Source organism: Embiotoca jacksoni, unplaced genomic scaffold, assembly GCF_022577435.1.
Source record: "Embiotoca jacksoni isolate LCO1_2020_lvr unplaced genomic scaffold, fEmbJac1.0.p SCAF_6, whole genome shotgun sequence".
Lineage (NCBI taxonomy): Eukaryota > Metazoa > Chordata > Actinopteri > Embiotocidae > Embiotoca > Embiotoca jacksoni.
In genome coordinates, this window is record NW_027185414.1 from 16312548 (window position 1) to 16337517 (window position 24970).

Genomic DNA, 24970 nt, shown 5'->3' on the forward strand with positions numbered 1-24970 from the left:
GACACAAAATGTGAGAGCAGGGGAAAGCAGTTAAATCTCTGGTTGTGTTCTTCTGGCTAGTTTCAGCACCACAGTCAACATCTGGTTGGAGAGTCAGTGAAACCAACACCTGTGCTTTATGATCAGGGCTTTGAAATGAGTGATTACAAACAAAGAAACAGAGTTAACTTTACTGTACATGGTCCTAGAGTTAATTATTTTCCATCAGGTCAGTTATTTATTTTTTTTAACAATAATTAGTGAAGAGGGTGCTGCAGGTAAACTACTGCACAGTAAAAACACTGTAAAATAAAAAAATAATGCTGCCGCAGATTGGTACTCAAGAATGTTAATTTATAAACAGTAAACGACATGATGTTTTTTTCTCTTAAAAAACCCAGAACAACCAATGAGAGTGTCATTATAGTATTGAATCAATAAGCAGTATCATTAACATCGTAATGTATTTATAATACACACACACACACTTAATATATGGCAGTACATATACCGGAGCGGCCTGCCCTAAAGTATATGTGGGAAACACTAAGTGCCATAAAATCGAATGTGAAAAAAATATTTACGAAATATAAGAAAGCTAAATGGAGAAATTAATGATCCCCACTATTATAAAACAGCAAATCGTTTGCTTTGACAGAAACAAAGCAGGACTGAACAAAACAAGTCAATAGGAGAGACGGGCCTCTGGCGTTTCATGTGATTCTCATCTCAATATCAACTGCAGCTGAGAAGAGATGTTGTAATTCATAAACAGTTAGCTACTTGTCACTTCTTACAATACCCACAGTTCTTGCTTTCACTGGGGTCAGGTGTCTATCCAACTCATCATCAGGTCCAACAATGACAGATGAAAATGAAGGAGATATTTAGTACAAGCTGCACCTCTTCTCCTGTGTTTGATGGGGGACCACGGTGTACACAAGGATATTCACACTGGCCTTGGTTAAAAACATGAGATGCTGCCAGCTCTAAATTGTATCTTGTCAGCCCACCTTGCCGCTCCATCTCCAGGATACAGTGTTTACCGAGTAGGTGCCAGGACACCGTGTGATTGTAAGTACTATGGGTCCAGGAACAAACCATGAATTACAATGCCTGCAAAAACTCATTAATACGACATGACCACGCACCTAGAAACGGAGAAGAATGTTTGAGGATGATCAGTTTATGTTGCATAATTATCAGCTCATCATCCAGGATCAAAATTTAAAAAATTTTTAAATGACTAAATATTTGTTTAGTTTTAAATCCCTTAAAGTGCAATACCACTCAGGACCACTAGGGGTTGCTACCTAAAAGCCCGTGGCTCCATAGACTCTCATTCAAAAAGTGTAAACTTCTCTCCTGGAATACTGTACATAGTCAATAAGTCCTCCTGGTGTCATTATTTAAATTCTATCCCTCTGATCAGTCCAGTCAGGTTTCCCATATATAAGTGGCCAGGCATAATGTCAGGCTTCTTGGTCAAATGGAGTCAGATGCACCGCCCGTTCCTCCCCAGTTCGTCCAAATATGTCCATGTGTGATTTCAAGTGTGTTGGCTGGAAAGTATTTCTGGAGATATTTGTAACAAATGTGATGTCAACTGCTGGATAAACTCAGAGCAATGAATCTGTTTACTTGAACATACTTACATTATTCCTCCTCCGTGTTAGAACTCCTTTCAGTAGTCATGACCATTCAGAGACTGACTCATTCACACTTACAGCGTGACTGACATTATGATGATGACATCACACACACAAAATGGACATTTTGTTGTTTTCATTTTCAATTTAATACAAATATATCATGAATCACACGTTTGTAAACAAGTCTCTGCTCAACGTTTTTGTTTTTGTTTTTTTCATCAAAAAAAAAAAAATGCAGTTTTGTCAAGCTGAGGACCACCATGGTTTTACAGGGTAGGTTCATCATTTTTCATCTCTTTGAATTTGCACCCAAATGTGGGGTCTTGATCACAGTCACCCCTACTGAGACAGAGTCTGCCAACTTCCCTCCTAATTATTCCGGCACTGGGATTGAACCACTTTCTTACCACTGTTATGATGATTTTTTTTTTTTTTTTTTTGCCTCATACAGCAAATAAACAATGTCACTTCTCCAGCACACAGTCTATAACATTATTTAGTATCAAGTGGTAGAGATAGATAGATAGATAGATAGATAGATAGATAGATAGATAGATAGATAGATAGATAGATAGATAGATAGATAGATAGATAGACCTTCTGAATATTATGAAAATGCAATAACAGAGTAAATTGCATGAAGTATAAACAAGCCATATGTGAATGTTTTGGTGATGGTGGTCCATAGGAGATTTGAATACACCATAAACATACGGGCAGAGTGAAGCAAACATCCAGTGTATCGGCCAGCAAAACACCATATGAAGCTGAATAAACTCACATCGCATCTCATTTCCAAATCCGTTGCACCTGTCAACTCATTCCGCAGGGGGGTGGGGGGTTCCCACCAAGATGAAGCCTCAACATTTACAACATCGGCCTTGCTTGACAGTACAAGCGAAACGCACCACACTAGATAGGGCTTTTAGACGTACACTCGTTATGATGGGTGAGCTCGCTTACCTGTCATAACTCCATCTACTGTAAGACATGCTCCTGTTGCTGCTGACTCCCTCCATGTCCCCGGAGTGGATGGGATGGACTGGACGGTTAGACGGCACAAAAAAAAAACAAATCAAAGCGCAAAACGCTCCTCTGTCCTGGCTTTACTAATGCAAACACGAATTAATGGAATCGCCGTTAAGTGAATGAGCAGAGAGGCTGAACACGGCCAGACGCTCTCCTATATGGACTATACCACCACAGAGAGGGGAGCGCGAGCTGTCAGCTCACAGTGCACGCGCAAGCTGCCGATTTAATTCATTCACGATGAGGACTCGCAACGCTGATCAATTTCACTGGCAGAATCCCCAGCGGCTGTCTGTCGGTAGCCCCGCCCACACTTCAGCCCTGATAAATCAGTCCGTACCAGTGGATGACACTGTGATTTGTTTATTTTGGTTGTTGGCATGTCAAGACACCTTACAGCCAACAGGAAACACTGAACCTCAATCGCTCACCAGTGCAAGGCGTACAGCTGTGCCAAAGCCCATATACACAGCAATGTTCTGAATTAAATGTATGTGGGAGTCATTTTCACATGTTTCACAGTGTCGGGCTCACATAAAGCTCATTGCCTATCGTATGTATGTTAGGACTGCTGCTTCTCAAATATGAATAACAGCGATTATGTGTAAAGAAGGAGACGCTTAAAAATAATCATCATATGGTGAACTCCAGAGAGGTGGAAACGAAAGCAAAAGGCATGCAAGGAACACTCTTGAGAAGCCATTTCAATAGTCTTTCACCTGAGCCAACACATTACCATAAACACTGCTGGAGCTATGGTGGTCCTCCTTCAACCTTCCCTTTTTTTTTTCTCTAGTTCTGTCTTTGTGATTCTTAAGGACACTTAAAATGGAGATCATTTTATCTTCCTGTTTTCACTATTCTGAGGAAGCAAATATCACTGAGGTTCGTATGATTTGATGAACACTTTCAAGTTGAAAAAAAAAGATCTCTACACCAAATATACAAATAATGACACATGTACTAATAAGAAAGTGTTATACATCTAATGCACTCTGTTTCAATGAGCCCATTATTACAGTTTAACATTTTAAAGTGCTGAAACCCATGCAGTGCAATATGATCACAGGAGATGTTTGAATGTTCAAGCTGCAGTTGCACATTGTCTTCAACAGTAAAGCATCTCCTGAATCCAAAATCAATCACAAAGGTTTGGAAATGTAGCAAAGCTGTGGAGAGTAATGCATTTCCCCATCAGAATAAAGAAGCCCTATTTTCACAGGTCAAATGGCTTTTCAAATTACACATGATGATGCTCTATTTTATGGGTTTTGTGAAAAGACAAAATTCAAAGCTTTTCATGGTGGCACATCAATTTACGAAGACTCTTTATGAGAAATATTTTTTATTTGTCACCCATCTTTATGTCTCTGAGTTATGTAATATGTACCTTAACCGCTGCCGGTTCAAGCGTTTAACGGTACTTCCTTTGTCAAAACAGTCACCTTGTGATCAAATATGTGTTTGCATGTATTGGGTTTCCTTTTGCACAAGTGTGTGAATTTGTCTACTTTTCTTTCATTGGGTTCAATCCATGTCAACACTCCTTCAGGACATGGGATACATGCTATTCTTAGGCATACACTTGAGAGTTTCTATGTCACACTCTCCTCATGGAAGAATGTGTTTTCTTTTTATAATCACTCACAACATCATTTAGCGGATGGAAATTAAGGCACATATGATGTTAGCATTTTGATATTGCTTTAGGACGTATCAAATTGTGCAGCTCCTGGGAGCTAATTAAAGAGTTTATTAGATCAGTTTCTGTCATTAATGTTCAGGCTGCAGATCAATTTTTTTTGTTCTGCTGTCAAAGGCTCAAAATTGGACGAGGCAAAGAGAAGACGGTCGGTATGTTTAGAGGTGGCTCACTTGAGGGTCTGGCCTAGATGTGTATTTGAACACAATTAGAAGAAGTTCATGTTATATGTTGCCCATTAAAATGATATTTCTCCTACTGTTGACCCATACTGTGACAACAAAACGCTACAACAGCCCAAAAGTCTTTTGAGAATTCAGAAATTTAACAAAACATGAAAAGTTTTGACCAATTAATGTGGACTGACAAAAAGGATTGTTAAGATATCGTTCAAAGAGCTAATCCATTCCTGCTCCTGCCTCACTGCTCCCTGAAGTATGAGTGGTCATATTGATTATATGATACCAGTTAGAGTGATACTGTGAGTAATGATGGGGTACGGCATGGATTTCTTGAATCCTGTCCTTCACAGACTGACAGCAGAGTTACATCTCGCTGACACAAGATTCAAGTCTGTGCAGCATTTCCCAAAGAAAGATTCTCTACCCCCTCCAGCTCAATGACAGATTTTATTTTAGCACCAAAAGCTAGACACAGGGCAAAAGACACTGATGTGGAAGAAAAAGAAAAAAACAGTATGATTTGGATGCACACTAGGATTTGCAATAAGATGGGAAGAGGGGGTTTTTCAAATCTCAGTGATTATAATAATTCATTTGTGTGATTTAAAGCTCCTATGTGAAGACTAAAATCATTTCTAAAACCCTCTCCTATTGAACTGGCATTTTACACTCCGAGCTAGTGGTAAACACCTCACGATAAATAGATTCTCCATTTCTAAGCCACAAGAAGAAAATAACATTCTTGGTCACATCTATGTAAAGAATCCTAATTTGCAAATTTGGGCCAACAGTCATCTTCAGTTTAAAATAATCAAGAGAATTAAATATTCTTCTTTACATATATACACAGCTGTGCTGTGAACATGTATTCACTTATAAACATATAAAAATACTTGTCAACTTGTTTGATAAGAAAATAATGTATAAAAGTAGAGTAGAAACATTTAATCAAGTCCATTACTTCCATCATCAGATTTTCTTGTTGTTTATATTACAAGATGATGATATGAAAAAACAACGGCAGTACTTCATTTGAAAGCCTGAACAGAAGTACAGAATTGGAAAGGGAAGGCAGAACATTATTGTGTGTCTGTGGTGATGATAGCTCCACAGGTGGCAGGTCCAGTGAATTCATGTCCCATTGGAGATGGGTTGTCTTACGATGTGCATCTCAGTGCTTTCATTTGTCCTGGTTTTCCGACTGGCAGACCACTGGGGAAAAAAAACTTGTGTGACAGAATAACTCAAGGAGACAAAACAAATGCATTGCCACTGTGTTACTGGAATGATGTAACAGTTATTTGATCTAAATCGCAGACTAAACGTTTGAAAGAAGTGACGCCTTACATTGGAATGATCTGAACTAAAGTGAGCTCTGAAAGCGTCTAGATTTGAAACAAATAGATTTGTTAATATTGCTTGTCAAAAGTTCAATATGGAGCAGTGTTCACTGTTTCAATCTATAATCATGTTAGTTTTCAAAGCTACACAATGTGCTACCAATAATTTTGTCTCTACTGACTTTTAGAATTCAGAAAAATGTATGACGTCCAATATCTACTGAACCGCCACCTTCAAGGGAGGAAATTTAGACAAATTTGATACTTCCAGTTCTATGAGGAGAAGGAATAGGATAAATCATTCAATCTATAAGACTTTTAAAAAAAAAAATCAAATACAGTAGACACTCCATATTTGGCAATTTAAATGAAAGCAGGAACCACAGAAAAAGTAAAGAATCCACTGCAGAATGCCAGAAACTTCTATCATTATAGCTTTAAGGGCTGTCTAGGCATTATATTTATATACATACTTATATATTCAATTTCATATATGCAAAACCAAACTCAACCTCACACACTGTACTGTGGTGATTTAATAGGTCATTAGAAATACACTTTGAAAATCACAACAAATGTCACATATGTACAGTAGCAGATTAGCACATGGGAGTAAAGGTGGATATGGCACAACATACACAAAGCTTCATAAGATAATCTCTCTGCTCTGGTCAGACATTGGAAACTAACGAAAGTCATTAACATTCTGGATATATAGTTTTCATTCAATCTCGGTAGCAAGTACAAATATCACTACAAGGCAAGAGAAGTCCTTCAGAGTACAAAACATTAATTTGTCAGGTTGATTTAGAAGGCAATGTTTAGTGTTGGGACTCTCTCATGTGAATTAGATTACGGCTGAAGGTAGAGTGGTGTTAAAAATTTGGCATTGTCAGTTGTCCATAGCGATGTCCTGGGAACAGCAGTTCCTGGTGAAAGTATCTCAGGAAAGGCCGTCTGAAGTCATGCACGTGGAGAAGGCAGCGGTCAGTCATCCACTAAGGATGTGATGTCAGGCAGAGTGGGTGGGGTGGTAGAGTAGCTGCATGAGTTACAGTGATAAGGCCGACTCAGACGATCACACAATGGCAGCCGCTCTTGTCTTTATCATTTCTTGTAGGCTCTGGCGACGGTGGACATTCCTGTTCTTGAAATTTCCTGGGAGTCCAGAGAGAGCAAAACTATCAGGACACACTGGACTGTGTACTTTTAGGGTCATTCTTTATTTTTTTGAATAGATGTTTTTTTTTTTTATAAAAAAAACTATTTTAAACACATCAGTGACATTTTGTTCACCAAAAGCAGTTAAGATATCTATGAATTCATCTTTTCTCACAGCTCAGATTTCCCTGTCCTCCACAGGCAGTTTTAAAAAGTATTTACATAAAATTTGCATTATTCATAACCGCATACTCCAATAAATTGGAATGCTACCCAATGAATAATGCAAATTTACTGCTGCCGCATCTTTACCAAATTAAATGGCTGCAACTGGACACGTAAGACTGTAGAGAGCAACCTATGACCTAGACTGTAACCGTGAATCAAGGAGAAGAAGCTGCTGTTGCAGAGTGGTAACATCTAGACTAAATTATTTTTATTTTTCCTAACAGAATTTTTTTTTTTTTTTTTTTCAAAGAGGCCAGAAGTTATGATCTTAGCTTAGCCTTTCGCTAATAAAACTTTCAAAATAAATTAGGAAGACAGAAGAGGTAATATTTAGTTGTTTTACAGCACACCATCTCCCCAATCTGTCCCAGAACTCCTGCTTCATGTTTTGCACAAGTCAAGCATTTTAAAACAAGTGATAAATAGAAAATTAAATGTCTTCATCATTGTTTTAACAGGCATGAAAACACTGATTTTTCAGCTGAATTTAGAAAACATTTTGGTTATTTGTCTCAGATTTCTGTCTGAATCAAAATTTTGCAATATTGTATTGCCGGGGCAACTGTCGATCACATCTGATCAACCCACACTCACACAGAATTGACAATCCAGATTTTAATGTTAAACTCCTGATACTTACAGTATATATCTAAAGCTTTTATACACAACTTTTAAATTAATTGTTGCTTATTAAGTCGTGATTTTTTTTTAAACTATTTGTGGAGGACATTTCAAGATTTTTTTTTTGGCTAGCTGACAGTAAAAGGTGAGAGAGACATGGAAACAGCATGCAACAAAGGTCCTTGGTAGGACGTGATCGGGGAGCATTGGGATCATGGTTGGCGACCTAAACGCTGCACCACTAAGATGCTACCGGGGCAGTCATGAACATCTAATGTTACAGCAACATGTATTATACCTTTACTGTACTCTGCATGATTAACAGTTACCATAGAAATGACTGGTTCTCTTTTTCGCCATTGTCATACTTTTAAAAATCTCCCGCATGAGGACAGTATGTAGAAGACGCCTTCATAAAGCACCTACCTGATTACTCTAACCAGCTCATGAAAAGCCTGGTCTACGTTCATTCGGATTTTGGCCGATGCCTCCATATATGTGACCTTTAATTGTCTGGCCAGCTGCTGGCCCTCTTCATGGGTAACCTAAAGAAACAGAAACAAGACCATGATGATGGGACGAACCTTGAATGGTCTGGCACAAGTAAAATCATTTTCCAGTACCATGACTACTGTTGGATTATGATCTCAGTTCAGTAAAATAAACAATATTTTCAGATTATTTCTTTTTGAGTATTCGCTTCATGACAGTGTGATGATCGATATTTATTATATACATAAATCCATAGTTACAATTTTCAGAACTGTCATAGTTTTATCTCTCATTTTGTTGTTCGTGATGACCAGCCAGATTAATTTATCTAGTGTGTAAACTAATAATTCTTACAGGAACAACAACATTTTTGTAATTAATTATCTGAGCAAACCAAAAAGCTGTAGGTGTAAAACTGCAGCAGCACTGAGTGCTACCTGCACGTGACTTAGTATGCACTACGTACCACATACGTTCAAGCCTTCAAAATGAAAATGACCCTTATAACACTGAATTAACTTTCCAATTTGGATCTGTTACACAGTCAAAACTAAATATATATATATATATATATATATATATATATATATATATTTATTTTTTATTTTTTTATTTTTTTTCAATTGATGGGATTTAATAGTTGCATTTATGGTCAGACTTTCTTCTTTCTTTAAATCTCGTCATTCTGAGTAATTGTTCAGAATTTTTATTTTTTTTTTTTTTTTTTTTTTTTTTTAACCCTGTGGAGATCCTTCCTTTTCATTATCTAATGTGCTGTGGGACTTTAACGTCCACATCAAGATTGAAGCAATTTAATTAGTATGTAGAACAAATCTGCTGAAACCTGCCTTTGCCTTTGTCCTCTTTGCGACACGGCTGTACGTATAATCTGAAACTGAATATGGCAAAAAATGATATCCAAAGATAGACTATATATGGTGACTAAAGAGATGAAAAAGTGAATAATGTAAAATAAACTGCAAACTCTAATTGTCTGTTTGACATATTGCTTTGCCATGTTTGGTAGATATTAATAACAATAATGGAAGCTAATATAAAAATAGAACTTTTCAGGGTACCATTTATTTACAGTTTGAGTCATAATGTTTACGCTTCTATTACTGAGCTATCATCTCGGTAAATATGTCAAGTATATCAAGTTGTCCTCATTGTAAGGCAGTAGAAGAATAAACCAACATAGGTTTGAGTCACAATATGGTTGCACTCCTAAAAACTGACCATGTGGATAAAACTCATCAATAGCAACTGGCTGTATGTGCCTGCAAGATTCTAGTTGACCACCAGGGGGTGATGTGGATTCACTGGAGGAAGTGACGACTGACTGCAGACCAACAGCCAGAAAATTCATCATTTCGTTTCACCCACTCCCTCTTCCATCCATCCATCCATCCTCCCCTCTCGAGACAAGGGTTTCTACAGCCTCTTTTTTATTCTTTCATTCACATCCTGTTGTATCTTTGCAGCTAGCAGCAGCTGCAACGCTTCCACACTCAAGTATGCAAATGTCACTCCTCCAGACTGGTTGATATTATCTCTTCAGATGATCAAACTGGATATAGCTGTGTGTGTCAGTGAGTTGGTTCAGATCTCTGCAGTCTGTTGGACTTACTTGTCTCTGTAGTTCCAGATCTGCTTTGTTTCCTACAAGGATCATAGGGAACTCATCTCTGTCTTTGACTCGGAGAATTTGTCTTTGGAATTTGTAGATTTCTTCAAAGCTGTAAATAATATTACACGGTGTTAAGTGGTGTTTTCTGAACAGACAAGTTATACAATATTTTGTTAGATGCATACATTCATCTGAAAATGTGCTAAATGATCCCCCACTATCAACCACACAAACAGAGCCATCACCCAGGAGTCGGGGTCCGACTGAAAGGTTGAACATGTCACGGAAAAGTCAGCCACACTATTACAGAAACACAACTGTGTTTATCTAAGGCTCTACTCTGTGCACTGACCTGACTCTTGTCCCACTACAATGCAGACAGATGGCACATTTTCAACTAAATAGCAAATAAAGATGTCAAGTTGAGAGGTAAAAAAAAAAGAGGCAGAATGCAACCACAAACCCAGGATGGCATTCCAGCCGTGGGCCCACAGACAGCTTGGTGAGTACATAGTAAATCTGGAAAGACTTGACTAATATAAATGGAGGAAGGAAAGACTGTTTACAACATAAACAGTGCAGGGGGTGGGGGGCGGGAGGGTAAGAGAATGCAGCTCACTGCACTGGTGGGCAGGGACACAACTACAGGGAGGATGGGTACAAACAGACAGCAAGAACACTATACAGTTTATCATAAAAACAAAAAAATATCTAAAGAGTGACTTCAAGGAGAAGTGTAAAAAAAAAACTAAAAAAAACATGTCATCTTGTTTTGAATATTTTCATGAAATCAAACCCCACTTATAATTGGCATTTTAAAAATATCATTGATTTTTCATTTTGCCTGCGTTAACAGTATTAGTGGAGATACGGACAGAAAATGAGGAGGAGGATGACATGCAATAGACTTGTAGGCTGCTGGGAGTTGAACTGTAGCCATAACAGCTATGTGCGGTGCCTTAACCATTTGTTTTTATTGGTACTGGTGGAGTCTGTCATTTCTTCACCTACAAAAGCACGAGGGATACACTGAAAAACACTGTCGGCATGTATTTTATCAAATTGATAGCAGCCTCACTGTTGACTGCTCACCCTCCTTTCTTCATTGAAGCTAACTCAGTTTGCTCGGCAGTGACGTAAACACATACATCTGCTGCACATCTGTTGTATTTCTGACAAAACAGCAGGTGGGTTTAGGTATGCTGACTATTAAACCACACTTGCTGTTACCAAGGTAACCACAGGTGTCAGCAGGTCCACCCGGAAACGAAAATGAAAATAAATTATTGCACTTCAACTGTATAGAATAAGTTGAATGTAAATATTCTGGATATTTTGCGAATATTTTTTACACATCTCCTTGAAATTCAAACAAACATATTTTGTATCTTTGGTAAGTAGAGTTGAAAGTAACTTGAGTTTAAATGAAAGTTGTGGGAGTTTAAACAATGTTAAGCTGCAGGGTGAGTTTGACAACAGTGAGTCAGTTGGTTAAATAGGTTAAAGGACTGTTTGTGCCCAATAGTGTTGTTAGTATATACATACATATGTGTTGTTAGTACATACATGGAGAGTTCAAAGGGTATAAAACTATTGTAAAGTCCCTAAAGTTGAACATGTATCTAAAGATATCTCTGTAGTAGCCCACATACTAGCGCATGGGCTTTAAAAATAAAGTTAAGGGACGTCAATAGGTGAATTCAAGAGAACAAAATAATGGAGGAAGTCTTAAGAACAAAAGATAATGACAAGAACAACAGCGAGGTCCGGAAGTACAAGTAGCAACAAGTGAGAGTATCGGTGCAAGATTTATGGTTTTAGCAGAGGCAGGGGAGGAGAGGGGAGGGGGAGGAGAGGGGAAGGTGTGGGATTGTGAACAGTAAACAGAGATGCACAAACAGAAAGAAAAGACAGAGTGAGTGTGGAGATGTGCGCACACGACGAAAACTGTCACTTACCTTCCTCTGTCAGTGACGGAGAAGACGAGCAGGAAGCCCTCCCCTGTCCTCATGTATTGTTCTCTCATGGCTCCAAACTCTTCCTGTCCAGCCGTGTCGAGGACTAGAGAGCAAGAAACACGTGCGTGCACACACACACACACACACACACACACACACACACACACACACACACACACACACACACACACACACACACACACACACACACACGGAGTAACTTGCAGCAAAATAAACTTCCAAAATCAGTTCCTCAGGTGGGATATAAAGCACCAGAAACGTAGAAATGACCCTTGTGTGTGTGTGTGTGTGTGTGTGTGTGTGTGTGTGTGTGTGTGTGTGTGTGTGTGTGTGTGTGTGTGTGTATTTACTCTGGTAATGTTTGCTCAGTTAAGTGCACTTACTGTCGAGCCTGGCCGCCCTTTCGTCAATCACACACTGCTTGGTGTAGGAGTCTTCAATCGTGGGGTCATAGTCGGTAACAAAGTATGACTGCAGGAGAGAAAGAACAACACAAAAGAGACTGTGAATATTTTGTCGGCATATTAAGTGTAAATAGATGAAATATAGAAGCTGTGATTATGTCTGGCGTCTGAAATTGTGTCAGGATGAGGCAGGAGCTGTGTTGGTAGAAGCTACCTGGGTAGAGTATTCATTATATACTGATCTTTGCAGCGAGTACACGAGACACTAACATACTTTACGGTTTCATACCAACAGTAAATGAAGCAGCGTTACAATTAGACAGCAAGATGTTTGGTGTGTGTTTTCTGCGGTGTTTCCGGAGCTGTCACACCACCATTCAGAGAAGCTTTTCCATTGCCTTGTGCATTGCATGAAGTATATCCAACCAGAGAACATTTAGAAAATCTAAGCTTTTCGTATTTTTGAGCAACAACATACCACCAAATATACTTAAATGCTGATTATATACTATGGATCAGCTGGCTTCAAAATGGATGGACATGGAAACAAACAGCTGGTCCTTGTGTTTTCGGGTTAAAAGAGCACAGACAACCTTATTAACCTCTACCTTTGCAACCAGGCTGCAGACAGGAGGTAAACACACAGCCTGCAGACACATGCACAAAAAAATGTGAGCTAAATAGTCCCTCACAAAACAACCACAGTTTAGATTTCAACAGCAGGCTGGTTTTCATGCTAATAACACGTTTACAAGCTGTTTCCTCAGCTACAACGGTGGCACCACTTACTCCTGACGCCTTTGATTCTTTCACTCCGAGGCCAATCTCTGTTCTCTTAGTCACCTAAACTGGAAGGGTGGGGCCGGGGAGCCGGGAGGAGGAGTGATGCATTTTTTACATTTTTCCCATGTTTTGTAGTTCTCGCTCTCCTCTGGGACTAGTTAAGTGGTGACAGCTGAGGGGAGTGCTCGGGGAAAGTCAAACCAACACCCTAAAACAGACAGCGATCACGAGAACATAAAATCCACATTAATTTTCCTGTCACTCTAACAATAAGCCAAATTAAACTTTTACAGTTAGTCATGTTGGCGCGTGAAACTGTTATTTTACAACACAGGCAGTATAGTGCCTACGTGGGGTTATTTGAGAGAGCTGGCATTGGGTGTACTGAATGTCACTGTTTTGAGTAATAAGCAGACAGTTGATACAAATCAAAAACAGAAGCAGCTGAATCACTGTCTTAATTCTAAAATTAAGAAAAAAATAAAGAGCCCGACTGATTTCATGACCAGAATTGTAAACCAAATCAGCTTACACACATCAGTAGTTAGCAATGTTAGCTGATAAATAACAAGTAACTGTGATACAGAAATGCCAAAGATAAGCCACCATTTAGGGCTGGTTTCTTTTTTCTAAAATCCAAAATTAGTCAGTGCAGTCTCATACGTGGCAAAGAAAACAGTTGTTGTACTTGAAAAGGTGGAACCAGCAAAAGTTTGGCCTTTTTGTTGTAAATTGACCAAAACAAACACCATGAAAACAGTATCTAGTTATTGGAGCTCTATTACTTGCATTGTCCTCTGAAAGATGCTTGGGGCAAATAAATCCTGCTCAGTACATATTATATCTTGGTCAGAGAAAAAAATTCATGGGATCAAAATTGTTAAATGTTTATGTTACTGGCTGATATGTCATCATCAGATTTCTTGAGCTCTCAAATATCAATATCAGCCAAGGCCTCTAAAATCCAGTATTAGTCAAGCTCTACTTCAGGTACGAAAGGTTTATTTTTCTAAAACCTCTTACATCTTCTGCATACAAATTCTTATTCCCACCTGCAGCTCTCCGTTGTTGCAGGAGATGCAAGCAATCTCTCCCTCACACTCCCCTGTCGCTCTGCAGCATGCACATATGCTGCTCTGTGTCACATCCATCCACTGTTCACCATTCAATAATTCATCAGTAATACTGTGAGTTCGAGAACATGTTTCACTACGCTGCCAGGGTGCCTTCAGACGACGAGACAGAGACAGAAAGTGAAAGAGAAAAAAAGCTGCCTGTGTTTCTTGTCCCTCCCACCACCACCACCACCACCACCACCACCACCAATCCGCCAGCCGTAGCTTCAGCCTCGGCCTCCCGTCAACCTCGTATTCCTATTCTGTCAACCTCGGGCAGCCGATTTGAGCAGCGCTCTCCTCTGGCTATTCCTCCCCTCCCTCCACATGCATGGGTAGTGTAGCTGATTGTTTCAGAGATGTTTCCCGTGATAGATGAGGCTGTTTTGCAGTGCCAGCAGCACTAGAGCCAGCACTCTCAGGGCTGTAGCTCAGCCTGGCTGAGCTTTAGCTGGGCAGCAGTAGAGCAATGAGCTGGCTGAGGGAGTGCAACATGACTCAGGAGAGCTACCAATAACTACGTGACATAAGCCAGCCTGAGTCATGTCCAGTAATATGACCTATAAATCTGTATATTGGTCCATGACTTCATCAGATTTAACAGCTCTTCAAACAAAATGAATCAGCTGTACGTATCAAGTGAAAATTGTAAGTGGATTTTGGAGAGCAGTTGCAGCCATGGGTTACAACTACGTTCACCACTAGAGCCGGGGATCAAACCTCAGTACTTTTTGACTGCTGAACAAAACACTATATGTCAAATATCAAACACTGTCCTGAAAGTTAGGATGGAAGAGGTTTTTTTTAAATATTTTCTTAACGTATTCTTTGATCAGATATTTACAGATTTAAGACGTGTTCTGTAAGGTCACAGTGACCTCAAATTTCCTCAAGGCATTCTCAAGATATTGTGTTCAAACGAATGTGACTGATATGAATTCACAATGGGCCTCATTCACCAATATCTTCTTAAGATTTGTCTTTAATTTGTTCTTAAGAAATGTCCTAAGTAAAAGTCTGCGTCAGATTCACCACGTGTTCTTAAACCCCGGATTTGTTCACACTTCTGTTCTTATATTGATAAATCCCACAATCCCTGTAAGTAGAAAGCGCCTGCCAGTTGTCCCTAATTAGCATAAGTAAATGCCCTGCCAATGCCCATAAAAGAGTGTGACACTGCAGTGCCGTGTGCACACGGAGTCACAGACAGTGAGGGGAAATAAAAAGAAGCATGTGATGGGATTGCTTGTTCAGTGAATGCTTTATCAGAAGAACGGCGAAAAAACAATTCTGTAAAAATAAGCAGCAGCTCGCAGACTGTGCCCTCCTGCAGCAGCACCTGCAGACATGCAGCCAGATCCTGTCCACCAGCCCCATGTCTGATTTTAGATGGTCCTGGACATCCAGGAGAGAACAGCCTCAACACTGGTTACAAGAAATTTAATAACAACATTTTTAGAAACCAAAAATACACTTAAGCGTCTTTGTTTTGTTAGTGATAACTTTCCTTCTTCAGATTAATTGTAACATATAAAGAATCACACTGTAAAAGTTAAATTAATTGTAATTTACAAACAAGTAATTCATTGCTGTCAAACCTGGAAGGCAGTTGTCAGGGTGTTTTATTCAAAACCATGATGGTTCGTAAAGTAATAAAAATAATCATTAAAACTAAAATATAATTGTAGATTAATTACTATAATATTATACAACTGTAGAATTGAAGAAAATGCATTAACAAATTATTTGGCACAAACATATCAGCACTCAGATGTGCGTACGTGTGCTCTTGAGCGTGCAAAGATTTTGTTCCTAAATAAGAAAACATTGGTGAATGTTTGACTTCATAAAAACTGCATAAGTGTGTTTTAAGAAGAAATTTCGTCTTAAGAACGGTTGGTGAATGAGGCCCAATAACCTTTGACTCCCAACGTTTAATCAGTTCACCCTTGGGACCAATTGAATGTTTGAGACAAATTTAAAGAAATTCCCTCAAGGTGATATATCGTGATCACAAATATCAGATGTACGGCTGTGATGTCACCTGCAAGACTTTATCACAGGCACATACCAAGGAGGCATACAGATTTCTACACACATTTCCATGAAAACATTGGACAGCTGTCATGAGGAGACAAAAACTCTATTCTTAACATGTGACTAAATGTTCTCCAGTCAGAGAGTTCGTCAAACTGCAACCGCTGCATTTTCACCAGAGATGTTCTTCAGACGTAAATTACAGTATTTAAATAAGTGGCAACTTGCAGTATGACAACTTATATAACTCCTTTGCATGGAGCAAGGAATGACACTAAAAAAACAAAAACAACCTCGAGGTCAACTTCACAATCTATAGGCCAGTGCTGACATGACCACCACACGGGTGTGTGTATCTGTGAGCTGTAAAACCAGGATAATTCACTTCTTTGGATTTTCACCTTCACTTACAAGCAGTCAAAGTCAAATTAAGGTTAATTTAATGTCAACTATCAAACCATGGTGTCTGAACTTTACTATCTGAACAACCATCAGTACAGTGGGTACATAAACAATCTGTACAAAACTAAACTGAAAACAATGAGAGAAAAACCCAAAAGCCAGCAGGTCCAAGCTGCCGTACAGTTTAGATGTTGGTGGCAAGGTGGGTCAGGCTACACTCAGCTCCAGTCAGCACTGCAGGAAGGAAACTCCACCTCTGCAGCAGGCAGCTGGCCCGGCCGAGCCTTCGGGTGGTGCTGATGTCACAGATGACATGTTCCCCCACCACGCCCACCAACCAGAGTCCAGACCTGTCACTCAGTTCCCCTCCAGCACTCCAGCTATACATCCCAGACACAGAAACACAGAACACACACACACACACACACACACACACACACACACACACACACACACACACACACACACACACACACACACACACAGTGTATGCACGCTCACACCAGGAAAACATTGGAAGCCGTTTTTTGCCATCAATAAAAAGCCGTCTCAGCGGCAGTAGAGGTTTCTGTTCTGCTGCTCGGGCGACAGAATGTCTCCTGGGCTGAAACCACACAAAGAAGAAAGTTAAAGGACGAGACAACTGATGAATAAAGAACAATTTCTGTTTCAGTTATTATTTGACTCTATTAACTGTTTGGTTTATAAAATGCGAGGAAATACTGAAGAATGGCCTTCACAATTTCACAAAGTCCAATTTCGGTAATACTTAAACTGCTTATTTTGTCCACCATCTAAAGAAAATAAAACAAAACGTAAACGAGTAAAGCAACAAATCCCCACATTTGACCGGCTGGAAGGAAATGTTTTTGTGTGATAAAAGACTTAAGGTCCCCTATTGCGAGATTTCAGTATGAGACTCCTGTTTCAGCTTAGAGGTCCTTTCCATAAAGTTGTCAGATAATTATATCAAGAATCGGAGCTTGTCAATGCTAAAAACAAGCATGGTGCAACTGCCCGTGTCGACCTGCTGCAACGCACTCGCTTAATACTGGAGCAATTCCAAAAATGGTTGTCCACATTAATCACTTAGAACCAAAGTTCCCTTTAAATGCATGAACGATTATCAAAATTGTTCAGCTGCTTCTGTGATTTCTGTGGGTTAACAAATCCTTTCAGAGCTACAAGAAACACAGAAATATGTTTTGCAAAATTCTTTAGTCTGCTCGACTTTGCAATGCCATGAATAAAAACACATTCCCATCAGCGATGCATTTAAAGATGAATAAGACCGAACCAATCTTTTTGCCACATATGCCACGAAAATAGCATCAAATCAGTGTGTAGGTGTATTTGTCCTGAAAGCCACCCCACCGTTTAACATTAGAATCAAATACCAAAGTACCTTGTCGGGTTTCCACTTCATAACAAGCTATGAAATCCTTAGTGGTACCACCGCTGTTTGCCAGCCTCAAGGAAAGTAAGAATGGGTGATGTGTGTAGGCGTGTAATCAACATCATGCTTGCACTATGCACCCACTTCCTCTCCACACCAACAGCTTTACTAACACTAAATATAGATCCTTTTCCATCTCTGACAGTTATCACACGTGTTTGTTTAGACCTCTTTAACTTTTAACCAATATACCGTCATTATCTACACAGAACGCAAAACCACTGATTCAGCACCAATAACGATAAAAGTGAGATTTACACTGCAAAAAAATATAAGACCTTCATTAGCAAACACACACTGGACCAACACAGATGAGGGTAAATAGTGTGCCTGCCTCCCAGACGGCTATAATGAGAGACAATGCTGAGCTAAAACAAATAGTCATCAACACAGTTGGGAGTTAATTACCTTCTGCATATGGCCCAATGCCCAAAGAAAATTCACAGACCTTGACTTGAAAATCATCAGCCATGGTTAGTCTTTAATTAAAGAAAAATGTATGAATACCATTAAATTGTGTTATTCTAGGAAAAACTCTGTCAGCATCTGCAGATTCATAATATTCCCCAACCTCCTCATTTCCCACACAACACACCACAATATGTTCCCCTACAGCTGATACATGCAAGATATATACATAGAAGAGATTATCTCCTGTCAAGCAACAAGCAAAACAGGATTGGCTTCTTGTGACCCTAAAGCTGTCACTTAAACTCACTTGTTTTGCTCACACTGTGAACAAACAAAAAGAACATTTCTCTGAATGGAAAAGGAGGTGTGAAAAACGTTTCGTGTGTTTTTCACGCATGTTTCAAATTGAACTGCAGGTGCAACAAATGCTCTCATATGAGTGGAATTGTGTTTGTCACCACAATTTGAATCAATGAAACTACTTTTCAGACTGCAGGATATGTGACAATTGAATCAAAAAATGTTTGTCCCTAAAAAGCTCTGATATGCTATCATTCTCTTCCACTGAGTGTTCAGCTTCACCAAACTGACCTTCGCTCTTAGTTTTGCTGACAGAGCGAATACAAACTGCTACAAAGACGAAGACATCAGCACCAAGAAGCCGGACAGGAGTGGCCAGCACACGCGGAGGCGGTGGGCGGGGTTGCCCTCCAGCTCCAGCTGACAGATGAAACATGCCATTTGTAAGACTTGTTCAGTGGGCCAGAGACTAGTGCAGCAATTTCAATTACGGACTCAAACTCCATGCCAGACAGACCGGAGCCTGCCAAGTCGCACCCTCGGCTAGACAGCAGCAGAATGTGACAGGCTGTGTTGATCCATTTCCATTTCTGATAGCACATCATACACTGACTCATACATGCAAATAGTTCAAAATGGTATCAATATGTCAGGAGTTTCACTCAAGGTTAGCAGATATTCATACGAGTTCAAATTTGTTGTTAAAATATCATCTAAATCAACTGAAGTCTACAATAATCTGTGTCTAGGTCAAACTTTTATTGCACTGTGCACCAAAACAGTGTAGTAAATGGGGCAGTGACCCAAGAAAAATGAAATTTGACTTGGGGCATCTATGTAACACTTCCTGTCCCTCAGCCCGTGCAAGTTTAACCTTTGTGGAACCTCTGGGGCCAGACTATGAGCAGCTGTCCGGACTCAAATAGCCACCATCAGGGTTTAATGTTAAACAGATGCAAGTGGAGACCAGTTCCTTTGCATCTTTACCCTGCCTCTCCTCCTCCGCTGTCACCTCTCTTCTTGTGCTTCATGAGGTTTCGTACAAGTGAGACAGGAATTTGTGTGAGGAGCATTGATTTGGTGCTTAAATTGAGAAATAGGCGATGAAATGAGACAGAATTAAGGGTTTTGGGGGGGTGGGGGGGGAGGGTGGCGAGGGTGGGGGGGGGGGGGGAAATACTGTAGACAACATGGAGAAGGAGAGCCAGAGAAACAGGGGGAGGGAAAGGCATTGACTTCCTGTGGAAACACCCACTTTTCCCATGAGCTCATACAACTAGAAAGGTCACTTATTCAATACCTAATACACATGAAGAGAAAGAAAGCACACAATGTGTCCAGTGCCTTAAAGGGCCACTGGGGACCATTGTGTTCTAGCTGGGAAAGCTTTAAGACAGGACACACTGCTGCAGAGATTTGTTTGAAAATAGCAAAAAACTTGTAAAAGTCGTACGCCGCCGCTGTAAAGCTGAAAAGGGAGCCATAGTTAACACTTTCATTGAATGTTTACAGTTAGAGTGCAGTCTGGGTATAGCACCAACCTTTGGCTCCATGCCAAATTAAATGAACCCATGCATATCACTCCTACAAGCTCTCTTCTTCCTAATGCGCAACAGATCAATAGCCTTTTTCTTTAATCACTAGCCAGTCCTTAAATGCCAGCAGACAAGTGAAACACTGCCCCGCCAGACAAACCCTTGGCATAACGCTGACATCCATCCAGCACCATGACCTCACTGGAAATTAAGATCCTGCCACTCTAAAGCCAAAGGACAAGAGTAGTAACAGAAATGATGGCCTAAACTATAAAACATAAAGTAGTTGACAATACATATGGAAGATCTTTCATCTGGTCTTGCTGATCAATGAGGGAAAATCCTGTTAATCCTGGACTTTCAGATAATCAGGAGGCATACGCCAGCTCCTCATTTACCTTTTGATAACCATTTGTATGGACAGCTATGCGACCTCTTGTGGACTGATTCCTACAGATCACATCTAATTGTATAGTCTCCTTAACATTTTAAAATTGAAAGAGCTTACATGCATTCTATTACTGTTGAAACAAATGTTCTTCTTTTTTGGGCAATGTTTGGACTTTGGGCCATCGTTTTGATTGGTCACTACATGGCTTGGATATGGGCGCGCAGCGGCATCATCCTAACGATAAGTTACAATCAGACTAAAAGGATCCGGTGATCAAACAGGTTGTTAAAAAATAATTCTGACACTTATTTTAAAGTGACAAATGAATGGAACCTGTAAATTGGAAGTGTTAAGGTTGCAACTTATAATGTAATATATGCAACTGCATACCAATTATAGAGACTAAGACGATACACGGCAAAAATAACCCACAAATCTTCACATTTAAGAAGCCTTAATAACAGTTTTGACATTTATGCTCAAAAAATTACTAAAAGGATAAATAAATGTCAATAAACTACTGAATTGACAAATCGTTTTAGCAAGAAATGTTCAACACTGCTGCACCTGGTTTGACCTCCCTAGACTAAGAATGGATTTACATACATACATGCAGTTTTTTAAATTCAATTGGAAGATTGTAAGGAATATTTCTGCTGTGTTTACCATTTCATTTTTGGGTTGTTGTTTGTTTACAACCTGTCTTTGTTGTGCTGCTTGCCCTGTTGGTCTCTGCTTTTAGATGTTACCACATTACACGATACTTGTGGTTAAGCTGAAGTGACAGTAGTAATAGCATAACTATTCATAACTTTATAAATGTATTGTACGATATATATTATTTTGGAAATAAATCATTAACTTAATTTAAGTTGCCATTAATCAAGCACCACTGAATGGTACTTGTCTTTATAAGAACTACAGTATATTGGACATATTGATGGAATTTGATAAAACTAGATGGAATATGCTGCTGAATGGCCCAGCTAGCACTCGAGCCTGTTGGGGATAGCACTCATGCAGAGAATAAAGCGCAGGATAAATATCCCACCAAGTAGGCCAACTCATGGTGCAGTCAACCCCCTGCTCCCCTCTAACCTCTCTGGCATTAAGACTTCAATCACACTGTTAAATATCAATGTGTGCTGGACTCTGAACACTTTTGAACCCGCTCAAAGGTGCAGAATCAAAGAGCTGCCATTTAAAGGCCTTTTCCACCAGGTCACTGGGCTCAAAGCTGCCTATTTGCTCTATAGTGGCCACACTACAAGCTGCTTCTTTATCTCCATTTCGGGACTTTGAGTTGAATTTATAAGTGCCGACCTGCTTAAATAGTTCAGAATCTCACAAACTGATTAAACACAGCATAACAAAGATGTTGGAGCATCACTAATGTTCCCTTCCCTGCAAAAGCGCCGCCCCTGAGTCCAGACATTGATGGGTTTTCAGTGCAGTTTTCTCCAAGGCTTTTGGTTGTTTTGCTGGAGGGAATAGAAAATAAAGACTTATTTGGAAAAGAGTCGCTCTGTAAGAAGACACGGTGAGTCCCCCTGACTGCATTTTGCTCTGGTGAATGTTCATCAATGCCTTCTATTATGGCGGTGGGAAAATCAAGGCCCACGTGATGTCGTTTCAAAATCGAGAAATTGAGTGGAAAAGATGTAAATATACGAGGATGCATGATGTGAGGTGCTGTCAGAACTGTTAGTAATGTAGTAATTATGATTAAAATATAAACCAGATACGGTAAAGTCGACCCAGAAAGTTAATCGCCACGCTAACGTTTAAAACAAAAGCTCGGACAGTATTGTGTTTGCATATGTTCTCGGTTCATTCTGGGATTTATTCAATTCTCCTTCCTCTGCTTGTCTTTGTGCAGAAGCAACAGTGCACATGCTCTCATCCACAAAGCAGCACTGTGACGACTGAGAGGACACCAGCTACTGCAGTGGCTGTGTGGACAGAGAAACTACTGTGTGACTTTCAAAAACCCACACAAAGTCATTCAACAGAGTGTGGCTCACAGTCTATGGTTTTCGGGAAACCCGTATGACTGACCAGATAATGGGATGCTGATCAGCTCTGAAAACAAAGAACGGTCAGTGAATCCAAGGAGTTTGTTTACCAGTTAGGAGATCAATCATTCATAGCTAAACACAAAGCCCCATAACTGACACCGCCACAAACATGTTTCTACTGCGACCTATTTAAAATGATCAGTTCTCTCATAAACACTTCTGAAGAGATTTAACTGCACATCACCGACAGAGATGTATTCATCCTCTCCCCTTCTCTCCTCCAGCACAACTGCTGAGTGTGTGTTTCTGCACTACTGTACTCTCCTGCAGACTATAATTCTTGACGTGGGGTGATCTGTCAAAGGAAATGGGGCCACTCACTGGCACCATGTCAGACACAACAGCATTAATGTTGTGTGCTTTTAAACCCGCAGTGCTATAATACAGGCAGCAGAAATGTTATGACTTCAGCAGGCAGCTCCTCATAAATAAGTCCTAATGGACACCATCTTCTCTTCTCCCACTGATGGTTCCTCCCTGCCTGTCTTGGCACCATCACCACCAGGGCAGAATCAAGAATCACGTATGTCACAGTAACAATTGTTTGTAAGAAGCAGGGCTGCGGCCCTGTGTTGGACTGGTGATCTGTCCAGGGTGTTACCCTGCCTTCGCCCAATGTGAGCCGAGATACGCTCCAGCCCCCCCGTGACCCTGTTCAGGATAAAGTGGGTATAGATGATGAATGGATGGATGGATGGATGGAAGCAGCTCTTCATCTGGTATTTGTTGAGGAAGAGACTCGCACTTGCTTTGATGCAGATTGTGATTTTAACAGATTAATAGTGTTGCCTTAATAAGAAGGAGAATATCTCTAGACCAAAATGCCAAGGGATATCGCTCCTGCATGTTAGCGGTTTGGTAGTCAGTGACAGGAGTAGATGAGGAGTCACTTCACCAAGCTTGTTAGAACTTAAAAGCATAAGGGTGAATTTTGGTGTGCCACTTGGTGGTGAGGCTGGGCCTTTGTACACCCCCTTCACCAAAGCACCAAATAAATATGTTGTGAGGAATTAATGTCAGTAACTTCTCCAGCAGAGACACTTCATTGCCAAATTGCTGTTCTGGAGGCTTGTGTTGGCCCAACACTTTTTAAGTTGCACCTTGTGACAATTCAAAAGTCAAAACCATTATTAGCATCATTAAAATCAAAAATAGCCATCCAGTTTGTGAACAAAGTGAATGTGTTTTGGTTGTGCAGGGGCCTGAGCTCCACATGCATTATTATATTATGTAGACAGGCCTGGCTGGGAGAGGACAATGTTTTGGTTAGACATACCAAACACACTTTTCAGGCAGCTGTTGACTTAGTGTGCACTGCCGTGTGCCAATTTAAAATTCTACATCGGGTCAGCCGACACCAACTGGTGCTGTGGACAGAGTCACATACAGTTGCTGTGTGTGTTAGATCAGTGTCACGCAACAGCTGCATCACTGACTCAACCAAACTCTAAAATTCCTGAGTGGATCAACACATATACCTGATGCTTACTAAACAGCGTTTCTGGTTCAGATCTGGTGTCCTATCAGTGGCAGAGAGAGACTCAGAGGCTCATTTGTTGACCATTGCCATCAGCACATTTGGACAGTGAGTTGTGCTTTACGGTCACCTGTTGGGGGGGTTGTCTCATTCCATGCCTCACCTCCCCCTGATGGACAGCAGGTGCCCCACAGGCTTCTAGACACTGTCTGCATGAGACGTGCCAAATGTCCACCAGCTGCCTAGCAGGCAGTTCAGGGCCCGGCATCGGCGACAAAAACAAGACGTATAAAAGGAACCATTCATAGTGCTCTATTGACTACATGCATGAAATATGTGTCCTCTTCATGTGGCAAACTACAAAAGGCAGAATTACCTTAAGTAACAGCGCAGACAATGTCCAAAAAGGGTCAACCCACATTCACCTCTGTATACTATAAATAATCAACATCACCATCAGTAGTATGCTTAATAAAAATACGCTTATCGTAAAGAGATGTACATATATTTGGAATGTTAAACATTAGAAGGTGGGGAGAGTGGTTTGCTAAAATAAGCAGCAAGCATGTCATTTTCCCAGAGCCTG

The 24970-nt window shown here is 40.1% G+C and overlaps 2 protein-coding genes across 3 annotated transcripts in view; both read right to left on the reverse strand.

The window, feature by feature from the left end:
• The window catches only part of tub (TUB bipartite transcription factor), a 43435-nt gene extending 40582 nt beyond the window's left edge, over nucleotides 1-2853 (reverse strand). Inside the window, exon 1 of one of the 2 annotated variants that reach the window (XM_069173688.1) lies at nucleotides 2595-2853. In XM_069173688.1, coding sequence (XP_069029789.1) covers nucleotides 2595-2650 — 56 coding nt within the window. In that variant the 5' untranslated portion in view covers nucleotides 2651-2853. The remainder of the gene's footprint in view (nucleotides 1-2594) is intronic. The other variant, XM_069173690.1, reaches the window with a different exon arrangement.
• A 2119-nt stretch (nucleotides 2854-4972) lies between these two features.
• Nucleotides 4973-24970, reverse strand: part of rras2 (RAS related 2) — a 28107-nt gene continuing 8109 nt past the window's right edge. The window contains exons 2-6 of the mRNA XM_069173953.1: nucleotides 12379-12466; nucleotides 11975-12077; nucleotides 10017-10125; nucleotides 8321-8439; nucleotides 4973-7042 (exon numbers count right to left, since the gene is read on the reverse strand). Of these exons, the coding sequence (XP_069030054.1) occupies nucleotides 6955-7042; nucleotides 8321-8439; nucleotides 10017-10125; nucleotides 11975-12077; nucleotides 12379-12466 (507 nt within the window). The 3' untranslated portion in view covers nucleotides 4973-6954. The remainder of the gene's footprint in view (nucleotides 7043-8320; nucleotides 8440-10016; nucleotides 10126-11974; nucleotides 12078-12378; nucleotides 12467-24970) is intronic.